The sequence below is a fragment of the Trachurus japonicus genome, chromosome 1 (genome assembly GCF_045865225.1).
Source record: "Trachurus japonicus isolate A0001 chromosome 1, Traja_1.0".
NCBI classification, from domain to species: domain Eukaryota; kingdom Metazoa; phylum Chordata; class Actinopteri; order Carangiformes; family Carangidae; genus Trachurus; species Trachurus japonicus.
In genome coordinates this window covers 20,702,735-20,721,678 of record NC_140907.1, presented here as the reverse complement: position 1 = coordinate 20,721,678, position 18,944 = coordinate 20,702,735, and the positions used below count along the sequence as shown (strand labels likewise).

General features: G+C 40.0%; 1 protein-coding gene across 1 annotated transcript; it reads left to right on the top strand.

The window, feature by feature from the left end:
* The first annotated feature begins 7,249 nt into the window (after nucleotides 1–7,249).
* On the top strand, nucleotides 7,250–17,546 carry cd5 (CD5 molecule). The gene is made up of 6 exons (XM_085789179.1): nucleotides 7,250–7,381; nucleotides 13,919–14,218; nucleotides 14,802–14,927; nucleotides 15,897–15,947; nucleotides 16,107–16,169; nucleotides 16,548–17,546. The coding sequence occupies exons 1-6, from the start codon at nucleotides 7,330–7,332 to the stop codon at nucleotides 16,616–16,618; spliced, it is 663 nt and encodes a 220-aa protein (XP_085645305.1). The 5' UTR covers nucleotides 7,250–7,329; the 3' UTR covers nucleotides 16,619–17,546.
* The last annotated feature ends 1,398 nt before the right edge of the window (nucleotides 17,547–18,944 follow it).

The following is an 18,944-nucleotide window of genomic DNA, read 5'->3' as shown; positions in this document are numbered from 1 at the left end:
ACAGCCACTGATGTAAACAAAGGGAAACGAGACCCAGAGGCCAAATGCATAAAACTCAACCCAGATTCGTGACTACTAACGTATGTGATCGCACAAAATCAGAAATTATTTTTGGTCAGAGTTTTTGAGTTGTGCATTTGAATGGTCCAGTTTTGCTAATCGAGTCATTGAGTAATTGAACAAGCCTCATTCCCACTTCATTTTTCCTTAATTCCTCAATTTGGATTAAAAAAAAAGACACACAGTCTGTGATGAGGAAGAAAAACAGTTTCAAATGTGAAAATGTGCAAAAATGTGCATCAGTTGACTTCAGTACAATCACTGCAAAAGTCTATAAAGTTTGCTATAAAGATCATCTATTGGGAAAAAAAAACTGTTTATGTGCAGTAAAATTATTATTGCAACAAAATCCCAACCCTTTGAAGTTTTTTTTTGTTTTTTTTTAACATATAACACATAACTTGGATTACTTTAAAAAAAACACACTGTTTATGAACGCAAATTTATGGCGTATACATAGTTTTTGTTTATATGCATCATTTATGCACCTGGCCCATGGTTTTTTCCGTGGCAGCATCTCAACGGCTCTCAGATACACGAGAGGTCAGTGGTTGTAAAACATCCCAGTCGGTCTTAATCAGGGAGGAGGAGACCGGTGAACGTGCATCGTTCTTCTTGCAGCGGTGGGAGTAAATGAAACGCTTCCTCCAGGTGCACGACGACGACAAACCCTTTGTCTTTACGAACTGTGTCACAACAGCACCATCAGACCTTCACCATGACAACAGTGCACTGCAGGAAGTAGGACTGTTCACTGAGCAACGTTAACGACCCAGAACATGATGAAGACCAGCACCGTCGTCTCCAGACCGGGACCACATGCAGCTGGTTTTGGATGAAGTGGACTTGGGACAGTGGGACGACAGAGTTCAGCTGCTGGAGGAGGCAGATGTTTAGATTGTGTGTTTTAAAGGTTTCATGTCATGGCGATATTTACTGTTGACCCATAGGAAGATACATATATTAGTGTTTTCAGAACCAAAAACCATCTCGGTGTAGTTTTACATCTCTCTCAGGCTTCTCCCAGGAGCTCTAGCAACAACAGGTCAGAGAGGAGGCTCTACACTCCTCTCATTGGCTGACTCCTTCCTGAGTTAAAACAACTTAAAACAAATATCAGGTAAACACTCAGAGGAAGCAAATCCTGCATGGTTTGGATGGTGGGCCCAGGTGGGTGGGGCTTGGGGCATGGTTGAGAGCGGTTACTGCCTTGTGACATCACAAAGTTACATACATCCTGACGGCTGGTTTCAAGGCTTAGTTTCTGAATACAGGCTGTTTGCATTTCTCTAACTGGGGCATTGATACATTCGTAGTATCAATACAGAGATTAGATTTGGTTTATTGTCAAAGAAAACACCCGCCTTTCTACTATATGGACCTTTAATGTCAAAATCACTGTGTAGATTTGAGAAACAACAGACAAAAAGTGGAGGTAACTACAGCTGTGTATTGTGTATTGATTGAGTATTTGATAGTATTGACAGCTCTGGCCTTCCCATATCACCACCAGTGAAACCAGTCGGTCAAATCAAACCGTACAACCAACCCTGAAGTAGCATCCATGCTAAGCTGTTGATGTTATAACAGACAGGTGCTTGTTGCTTTCTGTCGCCACGCCTGAGCCGCGCCCACAGCCGCCTGCCGCTGCTCCCTCAGGAAGCCGGTCGGTCTGAGCGCGGAGTTACAGCTGGTCTCCCTCTGGTCTGGACCAACAGCTGTCCTTCTGTTCTTCACATGACCTGACCTGACTGTAAACCATTAACATCAACACCTGCAGACCGTGGCAGAGCGTGAACACGTGGTCGTAGGTTACAAACAAACAGAGCACAGACAGGGGTGGACAGTAATAACAAAGTATTTGTACTTGACTACTGTACTGAAGTAGCCTACTTTACTAAAGCATCTGTACTTCATTTGAGGCGTTATTTTTTTGGTGGTATTTCTCTTTTACAGGTTGTGCAGTCAGTCGGTGTATCCACTGGGCTGTTTCAAAGTGTTTAGGTTCTATAAATGTGGACCAATACAACAATATGTTGTCATGTACTTTCTAATACCAAAGTCATATTTCGTATATTAACTCACGTTCTAGAGCTGTTTACTTTGTCCACCTCTGCTCAAAGCTCATCTACGATCAGTCAACCTCCAGTTTATAGTGAGATCTATAAAAGGAAACAACACTTTTTATGAAGGAGGTTGCAAGCCGAGACCTTGTTCACCACCAACACACAACTAAACAAGAGCCCCATCTGCAGGTCTGACTCTGTGACAGCAGAGCTCACGTCATGGTGCACGCTCCACACGAGGGCACCAACTCACTCACTCACTCACTCAGTCCGAGTCCGGTGCTGCTCACTTCATTCTTCCTCTGTCACCTGTGTTTCACCCTTTACACACACACACACACACACACAGGTGGCTTTGAATGGACACAACGAGGCGACTCCAGTTAAGATGATAAAGACTGAAACTCTTCATGTCCAGCCTGAATGATGTGATGTGATGTGGCGGGTTTGTTTCGAGGACCTGAGCGTCCCACACAGACGGCGACAGTCTGACAGAGTCGGTGTTTTAGAAGAAGCACAAGGGAGACAGACGTTATGTTCCAGTCCAGAGCTATTACGATCAATCAGATGCTATATCTACGAATTCCATAATAATGATGATGATGATGATGATGATAACTATGATGATTATGATGATGACTGTAGATTGTTAAAGATACTTTTTTGTTTCATTTTTTGGGTTGTGAATAATTAAACTGAAGTTGATCTAAATTAAAACTTGTGAGTTTTCACTTCCACTTCAACGTCACTCAGAACAAACAAACAAGTTACACGTTTTAGTAACGTTGGAAAAGGACTGCGTCAATTTGAACCTGACACTCTGATCTTAGTATTTAATATTATTTTATTCATTTGAGGTCAAATGTCAATTTCGAAGGAAAAGTTTATTAACTACCCATATTAAATAAGTAATATAAAAACAATTTAAAGTATAAAATTGCAAATGTGTAATAATATATAGCATAATAAATATGAATATTTGAATGTAATATAGTTACATATAGTGACTTTCTATATAATATATATACATACATGCATGTGTGCATGTTAAATGAAAGAATGTGTTCTTTTTTTCTAAAAGGTATACATAATTTATACATGTAAATGGCTGTTTCATAAATAAAACTGAAAACTATATGACAAAACTGATATAAATCACTGTTTAGAGCAACAGAAGAAGAGAATGGAATAAAATATCAAAAAAGAAAAAGAAATAAAACTGAATAAGAGGAAAACCGGAAAAAAAACAAAGCTACAGAGAAAGAGAATTACAGAAATTACAGGAAAATCAAGTAAAACTAAGGGAAGAAAATTGAAAAATGAATTGCCAAAAAGGAAAATTGCAGAAGAAAAGAAGGAAAATGTATGAAACCACAGAAGAGGAAAACTAATTGATAGAGAATACAAAACTATTAGAAAAAAAGAAACTCTGCCTCATATTTTGAAGGTGAGATTTAACTGAGACCAGGTCTGAGACTGAGTCAGACTGGAACATCTGCACATCCTCAGAGCTGTGACCGATGTCAGCGATCGATCATCAGTGACACATTGCTTTGAATCATATTGAGAGGAAAAGATTCAACCCGGCACACTGTGGGACTAGGACAAGTAAAATAAAACTCTCCAAACTTTTTCAACCTTTTAAGTCGTCCAGATTACACATTCAAGAGCTTCTTACAAGACATTTATTTGATATATTTTTAATCACAAGGCAGAATATTTCATTCTGTTAATTTACTTTATTTATTACTTGTGTACGAGGTTTCCCAGCTAAAGAAGATTTTCTCATTTATTGTAATTAATTAAGAGTTTCTGTTTTCATTTGTTGGTAACATTTTAATTACTTTTTTAAATGAACTTTTCTGATTTTAATTTCAGTCTGTGGTCTCACCTTTTCTAATTGTTATTTAAGCCAAACAGTTTTAGTTTATGTTCTACAGTGTAAATGTAAACTCAAACTTCCTCTTTCTTCTTTCACAACCAGCTGATGGTGTCTTTGATGAAGGTTTGATTGATGAAGGAAGAGAAGAAAAAGTTGTGAACATTACACAGTCGTTTGGGAACAGGAGGAACGGACCTCAGCAGGAAGTGGATCACCATGAGGAGCGTCGACCTTCCCTGGAGCTTCGACGCTGAAGCTTAAAGATGGTGGAGGAATTGGAGGAGCTGGTCACAACAACATCCTCATGGTGCAATAATGACAGCAGAAAAAGATAGATAGAAGATAGAATAAACTTTATTGTCCCACAGTGGGAAATTTATTGTGGACTCGAGTGCATGGTAAAGGCTGCACAGACAATAAATATACCTAAAATACATAAGACAGTTTGAGACGTGCATGTTAACACACACTCATGGCACACCCAGTAAAAGATTTTTAAAAAGGAAAAACAAACAAACAGACAAACAGAACATCAGTTATTGCACACTTCCCAGGCAAAAATAAAAATAAAACAAGGATTATTTCCCTTTGAAAAGTAACAGTGTTGTTCACATGACTGGTTGAAAGCCAGCATGTCAGTTCTGTGAAAAAGGATAAAGACGAGAAAGAGACGGTGAAGCTGGGAGCCTGAGGTTGTGGACGACAAGGTGGTCGTCCTGACTGATGCTTCACTGTCAGGTGATATCTGACCCAGTGGGCTTGTTGTAGACTAGCAGCCCACCCATTGGGCTGAAGGTCAAGCTTATAGATGCTCCTCTGGCTCCTCGAGCAGAGGGAGCAGCCTGGCTGACGAGCAACGCCTCTGACGAGAAAGAAGGTGCAGAGTAGAAAGGAGGAGGGGGAGGAGGTGAAAGTGTGTGGGGCTTTTGCCGTCTACGGCCCGCTGAAAAACAGAGGCGGAGGATGAGAGAGAATGAGAGTGACGGAGCTGACGGAGAAGAAGCCAAAGCTGAGATGAGTCAGGGGGTGAAAATATTTCACCCCGCGGCGATGTGTCACTCTTCCTACATAAACAAGGTCCCACTCTAGAGAGCAGGCTGGAAACACGAGGTCCTGCTCAGTGAACATGACACCCGGCTGGGGTCTTCAGCAGTCTGACTGTGACTGGACCTGCATGGTCTCCTCGGGTCTGGGTCCAGCTCTCGGTCTCTGTGTGGTGTCGTTTCACAGGAGCAGCAGGTTCAATGGGTTCGATAGAAAGAGGTAGAAATGATGATATGGAGCCACAGGTTGGATTTGAACCTGCGGTGTTACACCGCCTAGATTTTCCTTCTGTCTTATTTTTGTATAATATGAGTATTGTATGACATCCAAATTGTTTTGGAAATTGTCTATCTCATTCATGAATTTTCTTTTTTTCCCCTATGTCCATATAGAGGTGTGTGTGTGTGTGTGTGTGTGTGTGTGTGTGTGTGTGTGTGTGTGTGTGTGTGTGTTATTAAAAAAAAAGATTTTCTCTTTTCTGATGTTCTTTGAATGACAAATGAAGACAAGTTCCTTGACTGTGTCTCATTGTTTTACCTAAATGTGAATGGTCACAAAATGTATCTAAACAGTACAATATTCAAAGTACAATGAATTCAAATAAAGTAAAATAAATTGTAAGCACAACACTTTGCTATCTTAGAAATTTGTGTTAAATGCTCTTAAACAGTACATCACGGACATAAGACATTGACATGTTATTCTATCTTTATTATTCTATTTTATTTATTTTATTTTAGAGATAAAATCTGAGTATTTAGAAGAGACCTGAATGTACTTCAACAAAAATACTTAAAATGCATAAAATAAAACTTATAACGTTATAATAAAAATAACACAATAAAAATGAAAGATTTAAAACATTTGAAGAAGTAATCCTAACCACAACAAGTTTAAATCATGGTGCTTGGCTCCAAATCATCCTCACCCTCTATATGCCTTTTCTCTCTCTCCCTCTCTTTTTTCTCAGAAATAGGAAAAAAAATACAAATAACTGGTATCATGGTCTAAGTTGGAAAAAATAAGTGTTTTTCCAACTTTATTTATTTATTAAAGCACTTTTCATACATATGAAATGCAGCACAAAGTGGTTGACATGTAAAAAAAAAAAAAAAAACCCCCGACCCTCCCATACACATGCACACAGCCGCGAACACACGCTCTTTGACATTCGGCTGGTCACTGAGGATCCAGGTGAGGAAAGCATTGAGCCGTCCACACCGGGAAGTCTCACAGGCCACGACCACAAGGGGACAGAGTTCACACCGTGGCCGTAAAGCCACGGCAGTGCCCCCCCAGACGTCCAGGCCAGGACGACCCCCAGGGCAATACCCCTGTCTCAACTCCTGGTGTGGAGGGCCCCCCCATGAGGAAAACACTGGAGCAAGAATCTAAAAGAAAGCAGGAAAAATCAACACTAGTTAAAAGCAGCACTGTTTTTTTTAAGGCTTAAGATATTATTCCTAAAATGTTTTCCCTTCCTAAAACAACCTCAGACTGTAAGATCTACATTAAAGCAACATAAATAACTAGTTAAAAGGGATTTATAAGAACGATTAAAAAGAAATAGCCAAATTAAAAAGGTGCCTGCTTTTCTCTGCAGCCCTGTGTCCAAACAACGGGACCTCAGCGTCCAGGATGGTTCATAATGTAAAATCAAGTCAGATTGATAAGACGGCCCAAGACCAAAAACTAAGAGAAGAACCTTAAACTCAATCGTGTACGCGCGCACACACATATACTATGTGTGTGCGCGCGTATCGTGGGTGTGTGCTAGGTGTGTATGTACGTAATATTATCATATTATTCATTATTTATGGGCTGAATTGTGAATTAGCATTTTTATTTCCACGCTGTGTTCATGTGGCTCATGACTCACACGCATACTGAAAAATAAATTGAATTTACTCTTCCCTTCACGTCTTCCTCCTACCTCTTCCTCCTTCCTCCCTTCTTATCACCACTTGTCATTTTCCCCACCCCTTTTCTGCTTGTCTTCACCCAGCTCTCGCTTTGAAGGGAGGAAATCTGCACTTTTGCAGCAGCAACAGCAGGTCAGGGAAGAAGAATGAAGTGATTCACACACACACACACACACACACACACATACATAGAGCGAGAGAGAGAGAGAGAGAGAGAGAGAGGAGTTTTACACCTCTGCACTCTTTCCTCTCACATCAGTTTTTCTGTTGCTGGAGTCTTTGATTCTCCTTCGCTCTGTCTCTGTCTGTCAGACTGTCTGTCGTCTCCCTCCACTTGTCGTTCATCAGCTCTGTGATGGACCTCAGGACTGTTGTGACCGTCTCAGCTCTTCTTCTCATGACTGCTGGTAAGTGCATGTTACTTTTGGTTAAACACTAAACACTGAGGACTCTGATCCAAACCCGCTGAGATGCCAGGATATCAGGCCGCAACTGAAAAGCCACACAATGTTAAAGCGTGACAACATTAAAGGGGGACAACCGTCACTGTTAGGCTTCACAAATGGACACAAAATGTTTGACAACACACAGTTATTTGACACACGAGGAGAAACAGTTTTGGGTGTAAAACACGTGAAGAAGTTTCTGTTTGGACCAGGAATTAAGAACGTGTCCTCGCAGCACCTTCAGTCTGTAGCTCAGCAGCTGGTTTCACACACACAAACACGTACACACTTTGACTGTGGGTTAGATTTAACACACAATCATGCTTCAGGTAGAGTCTCCTCTAAATACACCCATCACACACACGCAGTGGTTTAATCTTCACCATCCTAAACCAGTGAATTCTACGTAGATTAAGACTTTTTCCACGACCCTGAGCAGGAAATGTCTTTAAGATGAATTCAACAATCACAAGAGCGTATGAAGAGTGATTCTGAAAACTCTTTCCCTTCTCACTGCTCTCTCCATAACAATAAACAAGTTATGAGCCATATTTTCCCATCAGCACATGCGGGTGTCATTGATTGTTACCGTGGTTTCATGGTGTTCAGGTTAACTTAGACAGGCCTGGAAATTAATTGTTAAACTTGTTGACCTGGGTGCCATTGAGGAGGAAGTTATCCATCTTGGATGTTTTCTGAAGTTGCAGTGTTTTGAGCTCTCAGGGCCACCATAGGTTGGACCCAGCTGATTCCTCTTGGTCGGCCAGTGCTACACCATGTATGTGGCGTAATGATGAACATGGTCAGTTACTACGACCATAGACTGTGTGTGTATACCTCTGTGAAAGTTCAGAATGAGCTGCTCCGCCGCCGCCATCTTGCCTGTACCTGACTGCAGCCTTAACTCCCAATCCACACCTTTTGTTTCATTTTAGAGCATTGAACTATAAGTGCACATGGACGTATTGTTAAACATATACACAAGAGTATCTGCAGCTTGTGTATTTGACTGTGTTGGGAGTATTTGCAGCACATTTGGTGAAGATGTTTTCTGCATCTGTTTGTGTTGTGTTGTGTTTCTGTCTTCTCAAGTTGCAGTGTGTTGAGCTCTCAGGGCGGCCAAAGGAAACTCAGTCAACTTCATCACATAGACATTTGCATCTATGCAGCCCATAATAACACCGGCCCTTCGATCACTCATAGTTTTAACTGATTTCAGTGAGACCACTCTGGTACAGTGGAGGGGCCGATCGACTGAAGCTGGTTTCACCAGGATGCTTCAATCTGCAGCGTGAGGCCTGCATCCCTCATTTTGTAATAACGTAAATGACAACAAATGCCTAAACACCGCATCTCAAGACAAAAGTCACGTTTCCACGGTAATTAGAGCTTCAACAGACGTCTCAGAGAAAGAGTGGGGAGGTCACTGGGCCTCCCCACTCTTAAGTATTTTTTTTTAGGCTTTTAGGCCTTTAATTGATAGGACAGTTGAAGAAAGACATGGGGAGACAGAGAGAGATGGAGAATGACATGCAGCAAAGGGCCGCTGGGTGGAATTGAACCAGGGCCGTGAGTACTGTAGCCTCTGTATATGGGGCGGCTGCTCAGCCCACTGAGCTATATGACACCCCATGGGCCACATTACTATAACTCTGCACTTAACTTCATGCTGCTGTGCGATGTGTCGCTGAAGCACAGTAACATTTCAGCTTTTGTAAAAAAAATAATTGGCAGCTGCATCAGCAGTGGGTGTGAGAAATGCACCAATTTTTTTATAGTACGCACTGTTGTGTTGTACGAAGGAAAATGCACGAAGGAAACAAGTCTTGCTTCAGGGAGGAGCGCATACAGTTCGTTGACTGCACGCCATGTTGTTAGTGTATAAAATAATAAAATACGGTAGTTTGTCAAATGTCAAACTCATTTTAGTTCAGGGGCCACATACAGCAGAAGTGGGCCGGGCCAGTAAAATAATAACATTATAACCTATAAATATGAGAACTCTAAATCTTTCTCTTTGTTTTAGTGCAAAGACGAACAAGTGCGTTATTAAAATATTTATATTCAATGAACTGTCCTTTTACAAAACATATGAACAACCTGAAATTTCTTGAGAAAAATACATGATATTTCAACAACATCATGTCTCTTCTGTCTTCTATGTAATTTTCACACTTGGAAAATTCATCCGGCGGGCCAGATCGGACCCTCTGGCGGGCCGGTTTCTGGTCCGAGGGCCATATGTTTGACATCCCTGTTTTAAGGACTTATGGACGCACTGAACTCTTTAATGTTAAGATGAGTAACTGTGAGCATTAAAATATTCCACTCACAGAACGAGAGACACTACAGTGAGCCAGTGTATCAGCCCCTAAGTGGCTTCAAGCTACAGCAACACTGCTGCCAGTGTTGAGGCTTGTTCTTGTAAATAGGCAGTGAAAGACATCGGTTTCCTACTGAGATGTCACTGCAAAAAACAGCAACTCTGCAGGTGTATAGGCCTTGTTTACGCTGGTCGATTCTCACCCTACTGGGACACTGAACAGAGCACAACCATTCAAAAATGACATTTAGGGCATTAGGCCAACTCTGTCATCTCTGTTCTGTTTTTTTTTTTTTAAATAAACGTGTTTTCACAGAGGTGGCGGGAAACATGAGGCAAAGGTCTACGTTATGTCTCAAGAGAAAGAGAGAGAGCAGCATGAGAACCCTGAGACCTCACGGACAAAGTTTACACATCTGTGTGCAGACACTGACTAATACAAAATCACATAACACCGTTTACATTTATGCGTATTCTTGTATCTGGGGTATAATGGTGATTTAAATGCCACTGTGGACGATTGTCACCAATAATCAGAGCTGTAGGGTGGTGAAGGCACCAGCCCAGTGTGCAGGATACTGTCAGGAGGAAATCAATAAGATCACACCCAACAAAGACTCACTGTTAGTGGTGATTTTACCTCCTGCAGCGGCTCTGAGCCCGTATGTAATCGGAGGTCAGCTCCGGTCCTTTATTGATGATACTGGGAGCTGATCAGGTTCAGGCTGAGCTTTGCTTTGCTGAGGAGCACATCAGTAAACTGTTGTTCCTGTATCAAAGAGACTACGTGCACGTTGTGTTTGTTCACAGTGCAGAGACTGAATCCCTCACTGGTTTATTATTAGACTGTAATAATAAGACGAGCCGTGAAGAATGAATGATACACTGCAGTGGATGATGTTGTTCTGAGCCGCAGCAGATTAAAAAAAGCAAACAAACAACTGTCTACAAGTAATGGTTTAAAAAACATCACATCCCACAAGAACTGAGAAGAACTGTATGAAGACTGTGTTTGCTGCAGCGTCGACCGTGCACCTGTAGTGTCTGACTCAGGTAGCTCTGGTAATGGAGCCGTCCACCGGGTTCACAGAGGCCTCGTCCTGCTGAGGGACGATGTCATTGTCATTTCACAAACAACTTTATTTATTCTTTTTAGTTGAATGCATCAACTGAGAATTTCTACAACAGTCCCGGACAACATTATTTTATTGCTACTGTAGAAAAAAACGGCGTTAAGTATATTTTTAGTGGCTTTTTCGCCTTTAATGGACAGGAGAGTTGAGAGAGAGACAGGAAATGGGAGACAGAGAGGGGGGGAATGACACGCAGGACAAGGCCGCTCGACACGGGACTCGAACCGGGGTCACCCGCAGTGAGAACCATAGCCTCAACACATGGGGCGGGCGCTCCACCAACTCCAGTGATTCAGTATTTAAATATTTAAAAAAAACACTAAAGCAATTTAATGAATAACTCGGTTATTTATTTGTTATTTGCTTGAGAAATACTGAGTTAATGAATTTTCTAAATTAGCGTCAAAATATATTTAGTGAAAATGCAATTTTTATTGTAATGAATAAGTACAACATTATAGACATGAATAATTATAGTGCAATTGAATTCTGACAAGTGGTGACTCTGCGGCACAGACTACTTTTATTATGTGGTGTTGCAAATAATATTAGGTCACTTTCACAACTATCACAATTACAATTTTTTTATTTTTATTTTTATTTTTTTTAACAATTTCATATTTTCTTTCTTTCTTTCATTCATTCATTATTATTTTTATCTTTTTACTTTTGCAATTTTTTCAACTTTTACATACAACCTTTAAAAGTTTTACAAATTTTATCATTCTTACAATTACTTAATGCTAGTCGCTCTTCCTCCCTGGTTAAACCCCAGTCTGCAACATTTTATTTTAAAGTTTGAGATTGATCATTTTCATAGTCTATTTCTACATAAGATAAAAAACGGCAACACTGGCATTAAAAACACCTGCAGCATCTTCTGTTAAAAACACTCAACTTTTACGAATGTTACCAAAATGATATAATATTTTACTCCTTGACCTCAGATAATATTTCACCGTGAAATATAAAGTCATTATGCATTTTGCAATTTATATCACAGCAAACACGTCTGGTTTGTAGAGCATTTATTGAGTATGTTCAGTTATTCTATTTATTCAAAATAAAAAATAAAAAGTGCAGGAGTGCACTCACTTCTGCTGTCAGCCACTAATGATAATAAACCGACCAAACCTCAAAGTTTTAGTGCTGAAATGAACCGCGCCACTAATATTGACAACTTAATTTCTTTCGCGTTCATGAGCTCTGCACTGAACAGGTTATCGACTGAGTGATAACCTCGTCTGGGGCACACTGCTGTTTATAACAAAAACTATTTAATGTTACAGGAACAAAAAAGGCCGCTCGCTGACTCCTTTGAGCCAATTCTCAAAACAACAAATCTTCAGTGGTTACTAAAGCAGCACTTTTTCAGATTCAGCAGTAAGTGGCAGGTCGCCCTGCAGAGGGTTTCACTTTTGACTGCACTGCCTTTGAAATCCATGCCGCTGAAACTCATCCAACCACCAACAGCGGCGCTGAATAGAGACAGTGACATTTGAAACTGTGACTGAGAGGTGCTTTAGGTAAAACATCCTTCCTTTTATGGATACGTGTTGTGATTTAAACACATTTACACATACACACACACAACAAATAATTAGTGAGATGGATGTGTAGGATGAAGAGATCTCAAGTACTGACTAAAAGACCCTGCAACAATTTATGTTATATGAAATGTTGCCTTCATACACAGTACATACACATACACTGCCTAGTTCTGTAGTAAGAAATACATTGTTTGTGTTTGTTTTAATAATTTTTCTGTGGATATTTCTGTGGATGTTCAGTGTTTGAAGAAGTTTGTGTGAGAAGTGTATTTCCAACCCTTTTAAGTTATAGTTGGGGTTACTTGATGTGAGGTTGTGTGCGGTATAGTCATATATAATCAGTGTGTGTTACCTTACACTAGATTTACATCAGTGCGGCTAGTTAAGAGAGGCGGCGGGGAACACAAACTAGAAAAATCATCTGCTGTTGTGCACGGGGTCAGCAATAAAAACACAATGAGACGCTTTTTAAAAAGAAACCTAATGAAACAATCCAATATCTGTTGTGGTATGTTTGCTTGATGTAGAACATTTTAAGTGCGTTGTCGTCCCGTGTACCAAGAGGTCAGAGATAAAACAGGAAGAGATGTCAATGAGCAATGAAATCTAATCAAAAATGTACCAGGAGAATAAAGAGGCTAAAATATTGCAGTAAAAGTAAAATAAGAAAAAAAAAAAAAAAAATTCTATGTAAAATTAATTCAGTAATATAAATATGTACATGAAATGTTTTGTTTATTCTACAAATAAATAATAACAATAAATAGAAGAAACTAAAAGAAAAGAAAAGACTAAAACAGAACAAAACAGAATAGAATAGAATAGAATAGAACTTTATTGTCATTGTTTTAGAAACAACAAAACACGGTTTAGCGGCTTTCGGTGCCGGCAGTACAGACCATATAGATATTTACAGTATTCATATATGTACAAACTGTATGATGTGTATTTGTATAAATGTGAAAGTATGATCATGTAGCGAGAGTATACATGTGAAAGTAAAAATCATCTTATAGGTGACATAAACGGCAACATACAAGGAGATACAATCTCAATGCCATATATATCACTGCAATTATTAATATAAAATTTTCAGGCTCACATTACCACCAGACTGTTTGTGATTGTATCCACGTCTTTGTTTTCTCTAAACATTTATGAATCATTGTTATGATATTTTTTACTCATGATTTTTGTATTATTTTCTATTTAATATTTCTGTGTTATTTTTTTCTTTATGCATTGTTGTTGCTGCTGATCTTCTCTGTGTCAAATGGAGTTGCAAACAAAGTGCATGTAATTTTTTTCTATATATCATTATATTCATCCGTGTCCTGTTTACCAGAATTACCAGGAAATGGAAACACACTGTGAGTTTTAACGCCGTCCTGGTTTTATGACACTGATGTGACCTCTCAGACCTGTTGCGTCTTCCAGTCCAGTGTGTTTGTGTCTGTCTTGGTCACCACAGTAACTGATGTATGTCTCACAGCACAAACTGAACCAGCTCCCACAACGACTACCAAACCCACTGAGACCACCAACAGCACCACCCCGATGGCCACCACCACCTGTTTCTGCCCTACACAAGCATCAACAACTGCCATCTCCACTACACCCAAGCCGTTACCTGTCCAGGGTTTCCTCACAGTCAAGTGGGTGAAGAGTCAATGTGTCGGAGACGTGATCCTCTATCAGCCCTCCTCCCCCTCCTCACAACATGCAACACAACTTGTCTGCTCGACCATTGAGGCCAAGAATTTTCTGAAAGATGCGTGTGAGAGGAAAGATTGTAAAGGTCCGCTAAAATGGGACAGAGGCCTGATGAAGAAGGCTTATAGCATCTCTGAGGATGGAGCACAGCTGGATGTGTGTAATACGCTGAGGGTTAATTGCACAGGTACGTCTACTGTGTGTGTGTGTGTGTGTGTGAGTAGCAGTGTGTGTGTCGCTGTGTGTGACAGTCTGTGTAAATGATCTTATTTCAAGTGCTCTTGTGGTTTGACATTTTACACTCAGCAGTGTTTTAACATGATGCAGTATACAAGGATGTGTGTGATCTAAACACACTGATCATGTTGTGGTGTAGCACGTTTGTTTCTCCGCCTACTGAGTGCAACACTGTAAAATAAACTCTGGGTGCTGTCTGGATGTTTCAGCACTAACACAAATAACGTACTTTCATCTTCAGACACTTGATTTCTCTAAGCCATGTTTCTTATTAAACTTTTACCAAAGTAAAAATACAAAAAAACAGTCAAGTCAACAACTAAAATATATTTTCAATGAGGTTTTGTCAACTTCTACTGAAGCACGTGCAGCAGCTACATTTACTGTATGACTCTCTCTCTCTCTACATCTGTGTGTGTGTCCAGTTAAGCCAGATGTTGAGGGACAGCTGCACGCCTACAAAGTGGTGACTGCTTTGCTCTGCTGTGCGCTGCTGGTTATTTTACTGATCCGCTTCACCAGGCCCACTGTCGAAGCACTGCAGAGGAGATGTGAGTAGACCCCACCCCCCACCCACACACACGCATGCACGCACGCACGCACACACACACACGCATGCACAATAGACACACACAAGTGTACGCACACAAGTTCACAATCATTACTCACATTTTCAGATTAAGACTTCTCAGATTAAAGATTATGTCCAAGAAAGACTTGTTTTCGAAGACGTCTGTCACCCTGACATCAGAGAATAGAATAGAATAGAATAGAATAGAATAGAATAGAATAGAATGGAATATGGATGGGATAGAATAGAATGGAATATGGATGGGATATTTCACACTTTTCACAATTGAGCACATTTCTGGAAATCTTCTTTGATTTCTTAAAACTGTGAAAATAAACCTCAGTAGTCAAACTACTTTCACCAAACATCTGACACACACGCACGCACACATCTCAAAACAATTTTATCTCTGCTCAAAATCAAACTCTCTTTTCATAGGCCTGTGAATATTCTCATTTGTCCAGGTCATCGTTATCCCCAAAGAAATTTAAGTCAAAAGCAACTGGACTTGGTTATTTGTCTCTTTTCATATCATACATAAGCCAATCAAAAATAGAATAAAAGACACTACTGAGCATTCATCACACACTACATAGAATAAAATGAGCCCAGAACATGGAGCTCCATTAATGTTTTTTGTTTGTTTTTGTTTTTTGGATTTTATATTTTCTAAATGGGTAGTTAGGGTTATAGCCTACTTCACTACTCAGTAACACAGTATTACTTGTCTGTAGATGTCAACCCAGCACAATACAGTGTTCTTCAATACACGTTTATTGTGTTACAAGTCAAATATAATTATCATATAACAATAATAAAAAGTGCAATAATTCACATTAGCTCTAATTATAAAACGTGGATGTTATCTGTCTACTTCACACACAGTCTGTGGTTTCATTCCTGGAGTTGCCACTTATCAATTACAACTGCAGTGTTTACATTTTTTCAGTTTCAGACAGGAGGCAGAGCCGTTGGGTTGGACCCACACAGAGCCACAGTGGTGAGACCCCCCACCCACACACACACGCACCCACTCAACACATACACTGTACTGTACTGACTAACACAGCCTCTGTTTGAGTATGTGCATGAGATTTGTTGACAAAACACGAGAGTAAGATGTGTGATCTTAACATTTGTCCCTTTCTGTTTGTGTCAGTGTCGTACCATCGAGGGAAAACTGTTAAGAACGACGAGAGAGAGAAGAGACTGTCCTACCCTGGTAATGCACACACATACACACACACATCCTTGTAAATCTATCTTTGTGAGGACATGTCATTGACATAATGTATTCCCTAGCCCCTTACCCTAACCTTAACCATCCAAAACAAATGCCTAAACTTAACCATTACTCTAAACCTAATTTAAACCTAATTATAACCTAACGTCTTAACCCAAGTCTTAACCCTCAAACAGCCCTTGGAAAAAGTGAGGACCGGCCAAAATGTCCTCACTTCCCAAAAATGTCCTCACTCTGTGGGTTAAAAACTCGGTCCTCACAACGTAGCATGTACAAGAACACACACACACACACACACACACACACACAGTCAGTTAAATTAAATATGGCTGCTTTCCCTGTGCCTTGTCAAATCAGCTCTGGAGCGACTGGCAGTCAGTGACAGCAGAGAGCCTTCGTCTGCCAGGAACAGTGGCTGCAACTACTGAGGTGCCTCATTATCATCATCATCATCATCACCACCATCATCATCGTCGTCACTGTCATCATCATCATTGTCATTGTCGTCGTCACTCCTGACCTACTGAGACATTATTTAAGATTATGTAAAAGTGACCATTCACAGTAGAAGCCGTTGTGTTAGCATGTGTTAACTGCACTGATGGTATTCACAGTGTTTACAGTGTTTCACCCTGACTGAAGTTGTATATTACGATGTGATATGCTACTGGTCTGGCACTATTACTTTACTGTGAAAACACACTTGTTGTACTTTGTGTTCATATATTTTGGGTTTTTAGCAGCACTTCCCTTAGCAAAAAGTAGTTTATTAAAGTGCACTACAAGTATACTAATTTTATACTAAAACTGAGGCAGTATACTTGAAAGTGTACTTTACTTGTAAACTTAAAATGACCTTATAAAGTATACTTCAATAAACTAAAATGTGGACTAGAAGTATATACTTAGTACAGATGAGTGTATTGTTGTATACTTGAAAGTGTACTTTTGTAAACTTAAAATGACCTATAAAGTATACTTTTATAAACTTAAAATGTTCCAATTTAGTTCGAATAAGTATTAAATTAGTATACTTTCTACACTCAGTGAAGGTTGCGCACCACCTGATGACATCTGCTCCTGGCCTCAGGCCCTACCCACTATGGTAGCTGAAGAAGGCACCCACAAGTGTATGTAAATAGTTAGTATGCTACAAGTACATGGTCTATAGTATACTTGCTATAGGTTACTTATATTTATACTTATACTCAAGCATACTTGAATGAACTTCAAGTATACTACTTTTTGCTAGCATCCCAAACTGCTTCTTAAGTTCCTGCCCAGCTAAGCTACAGCGTGTAGAGCTCTGGAGATGTTTCTAGCAGTCCCCCCCGTCCTCGTGCTAAGCTAGGCTAATCTCAGGACGTCTCTCTGTACTGGACCCATCGTCTGGTCAACATTGGTCTGTTTCTCTGTTGCTGTTGTTTATTTGTGATTAAATGTGTGAACTTTTGCATTGTGTTTGACCTGATTTGTTGCCTTTCAAGTAGGTACTAAATGGAAAGTTTTGGCGAATAAAGACAAGAGCGAGGAGGAGGAGGAGGAGGAGGAGGAGACAGTGAGAGACGAAGGTGGTTACAACGTGCAGTGATGTGGCTTCCTTTGCCGTTGACACCAACTTCCTGTTTGTGTTATTTATGTCTCCTCTTTCCCGTTCTTCTTCTTCTTTTACTCACTTCCTCCTTCGCCTCCTTGTTCTTTTCATTTGTCTCCTCTCCTCTTTTCCTCCTCCCACTTTCTCTTGTTGTCTCTGTCTGGGTGTGATGTCACGGTCGTGGGTGAATATCTGCTCATCATCACGCAACAGTTTCAGTCTTGCAGTCTCTTCAGTCTGGTTGGTAAAACAGCCACCGTCCTGAGACCAACTGGTGCCAGACATGTTAAACTTTCTGAATGCAGGAAGACTTTGTATTAATTCATTTACAAATAAAAGGAAAGCATTTACAACTGACAAACAGACATTTGAGAAGTTTTATATTTGGAAGTAGAAGAAGCTTTGTGGATTTCTGTTCTACATTTCTAGATTATTTTTGCATTTCACCTTAGTCTTGTGACAAAAAGTCTGGACAAAAATCAACACTTATCACTTTTTGCAGCTGTGCAGATGTTTTCTATATTTCATTAACTTTCTGGAAACTCGCCTGCTGACGACGCCATTTCCACTTTTCAAAGTACGGGCCTGAGTTTTTCTGTGGCCTCATTTCTCTCCCCCAAAAGAGTCGGTGATGAGTAACATGCACTACATTAATGATTTAAAGATATAAAATGACAGGACCTGAGTTGATGTCTTTGATCATACTGGGTGTTGGTATGATTTTTTTTTTTGGTTACCAAATGACAATGTAATTGTTTGTTGTTGATAATTTAAACTAATCTAACATTAACTACAAAACTGACACCTGCTGCCATGGCGAAGGTGAACAGTCCTATAAACTTTTACAGGTTGGGTTGACGTGTGTATATGATTTATCAGCTATCACCATGTATAAAATACAGTTTGTCTTAAAACATCCAGTAGTACTACAAGTGAAACAGATTATTGATTGACAAAATGTCTCCTCTGAAGATATAAGTCTGACGTGTGCGCAGTTTTCTATTGCATAATTTAATTTTTTTTGTTTTGCTTTTTAGGGCGTTGACCCTTGTATTGAAATGAAATTGTCTTTCTTTGTTTTTTTTTTACTGTCTGTAGGCTGTTTGTATGTCTAATGGCCATCTACACACAAACACACACACAGGTACAGAGGGGACAGG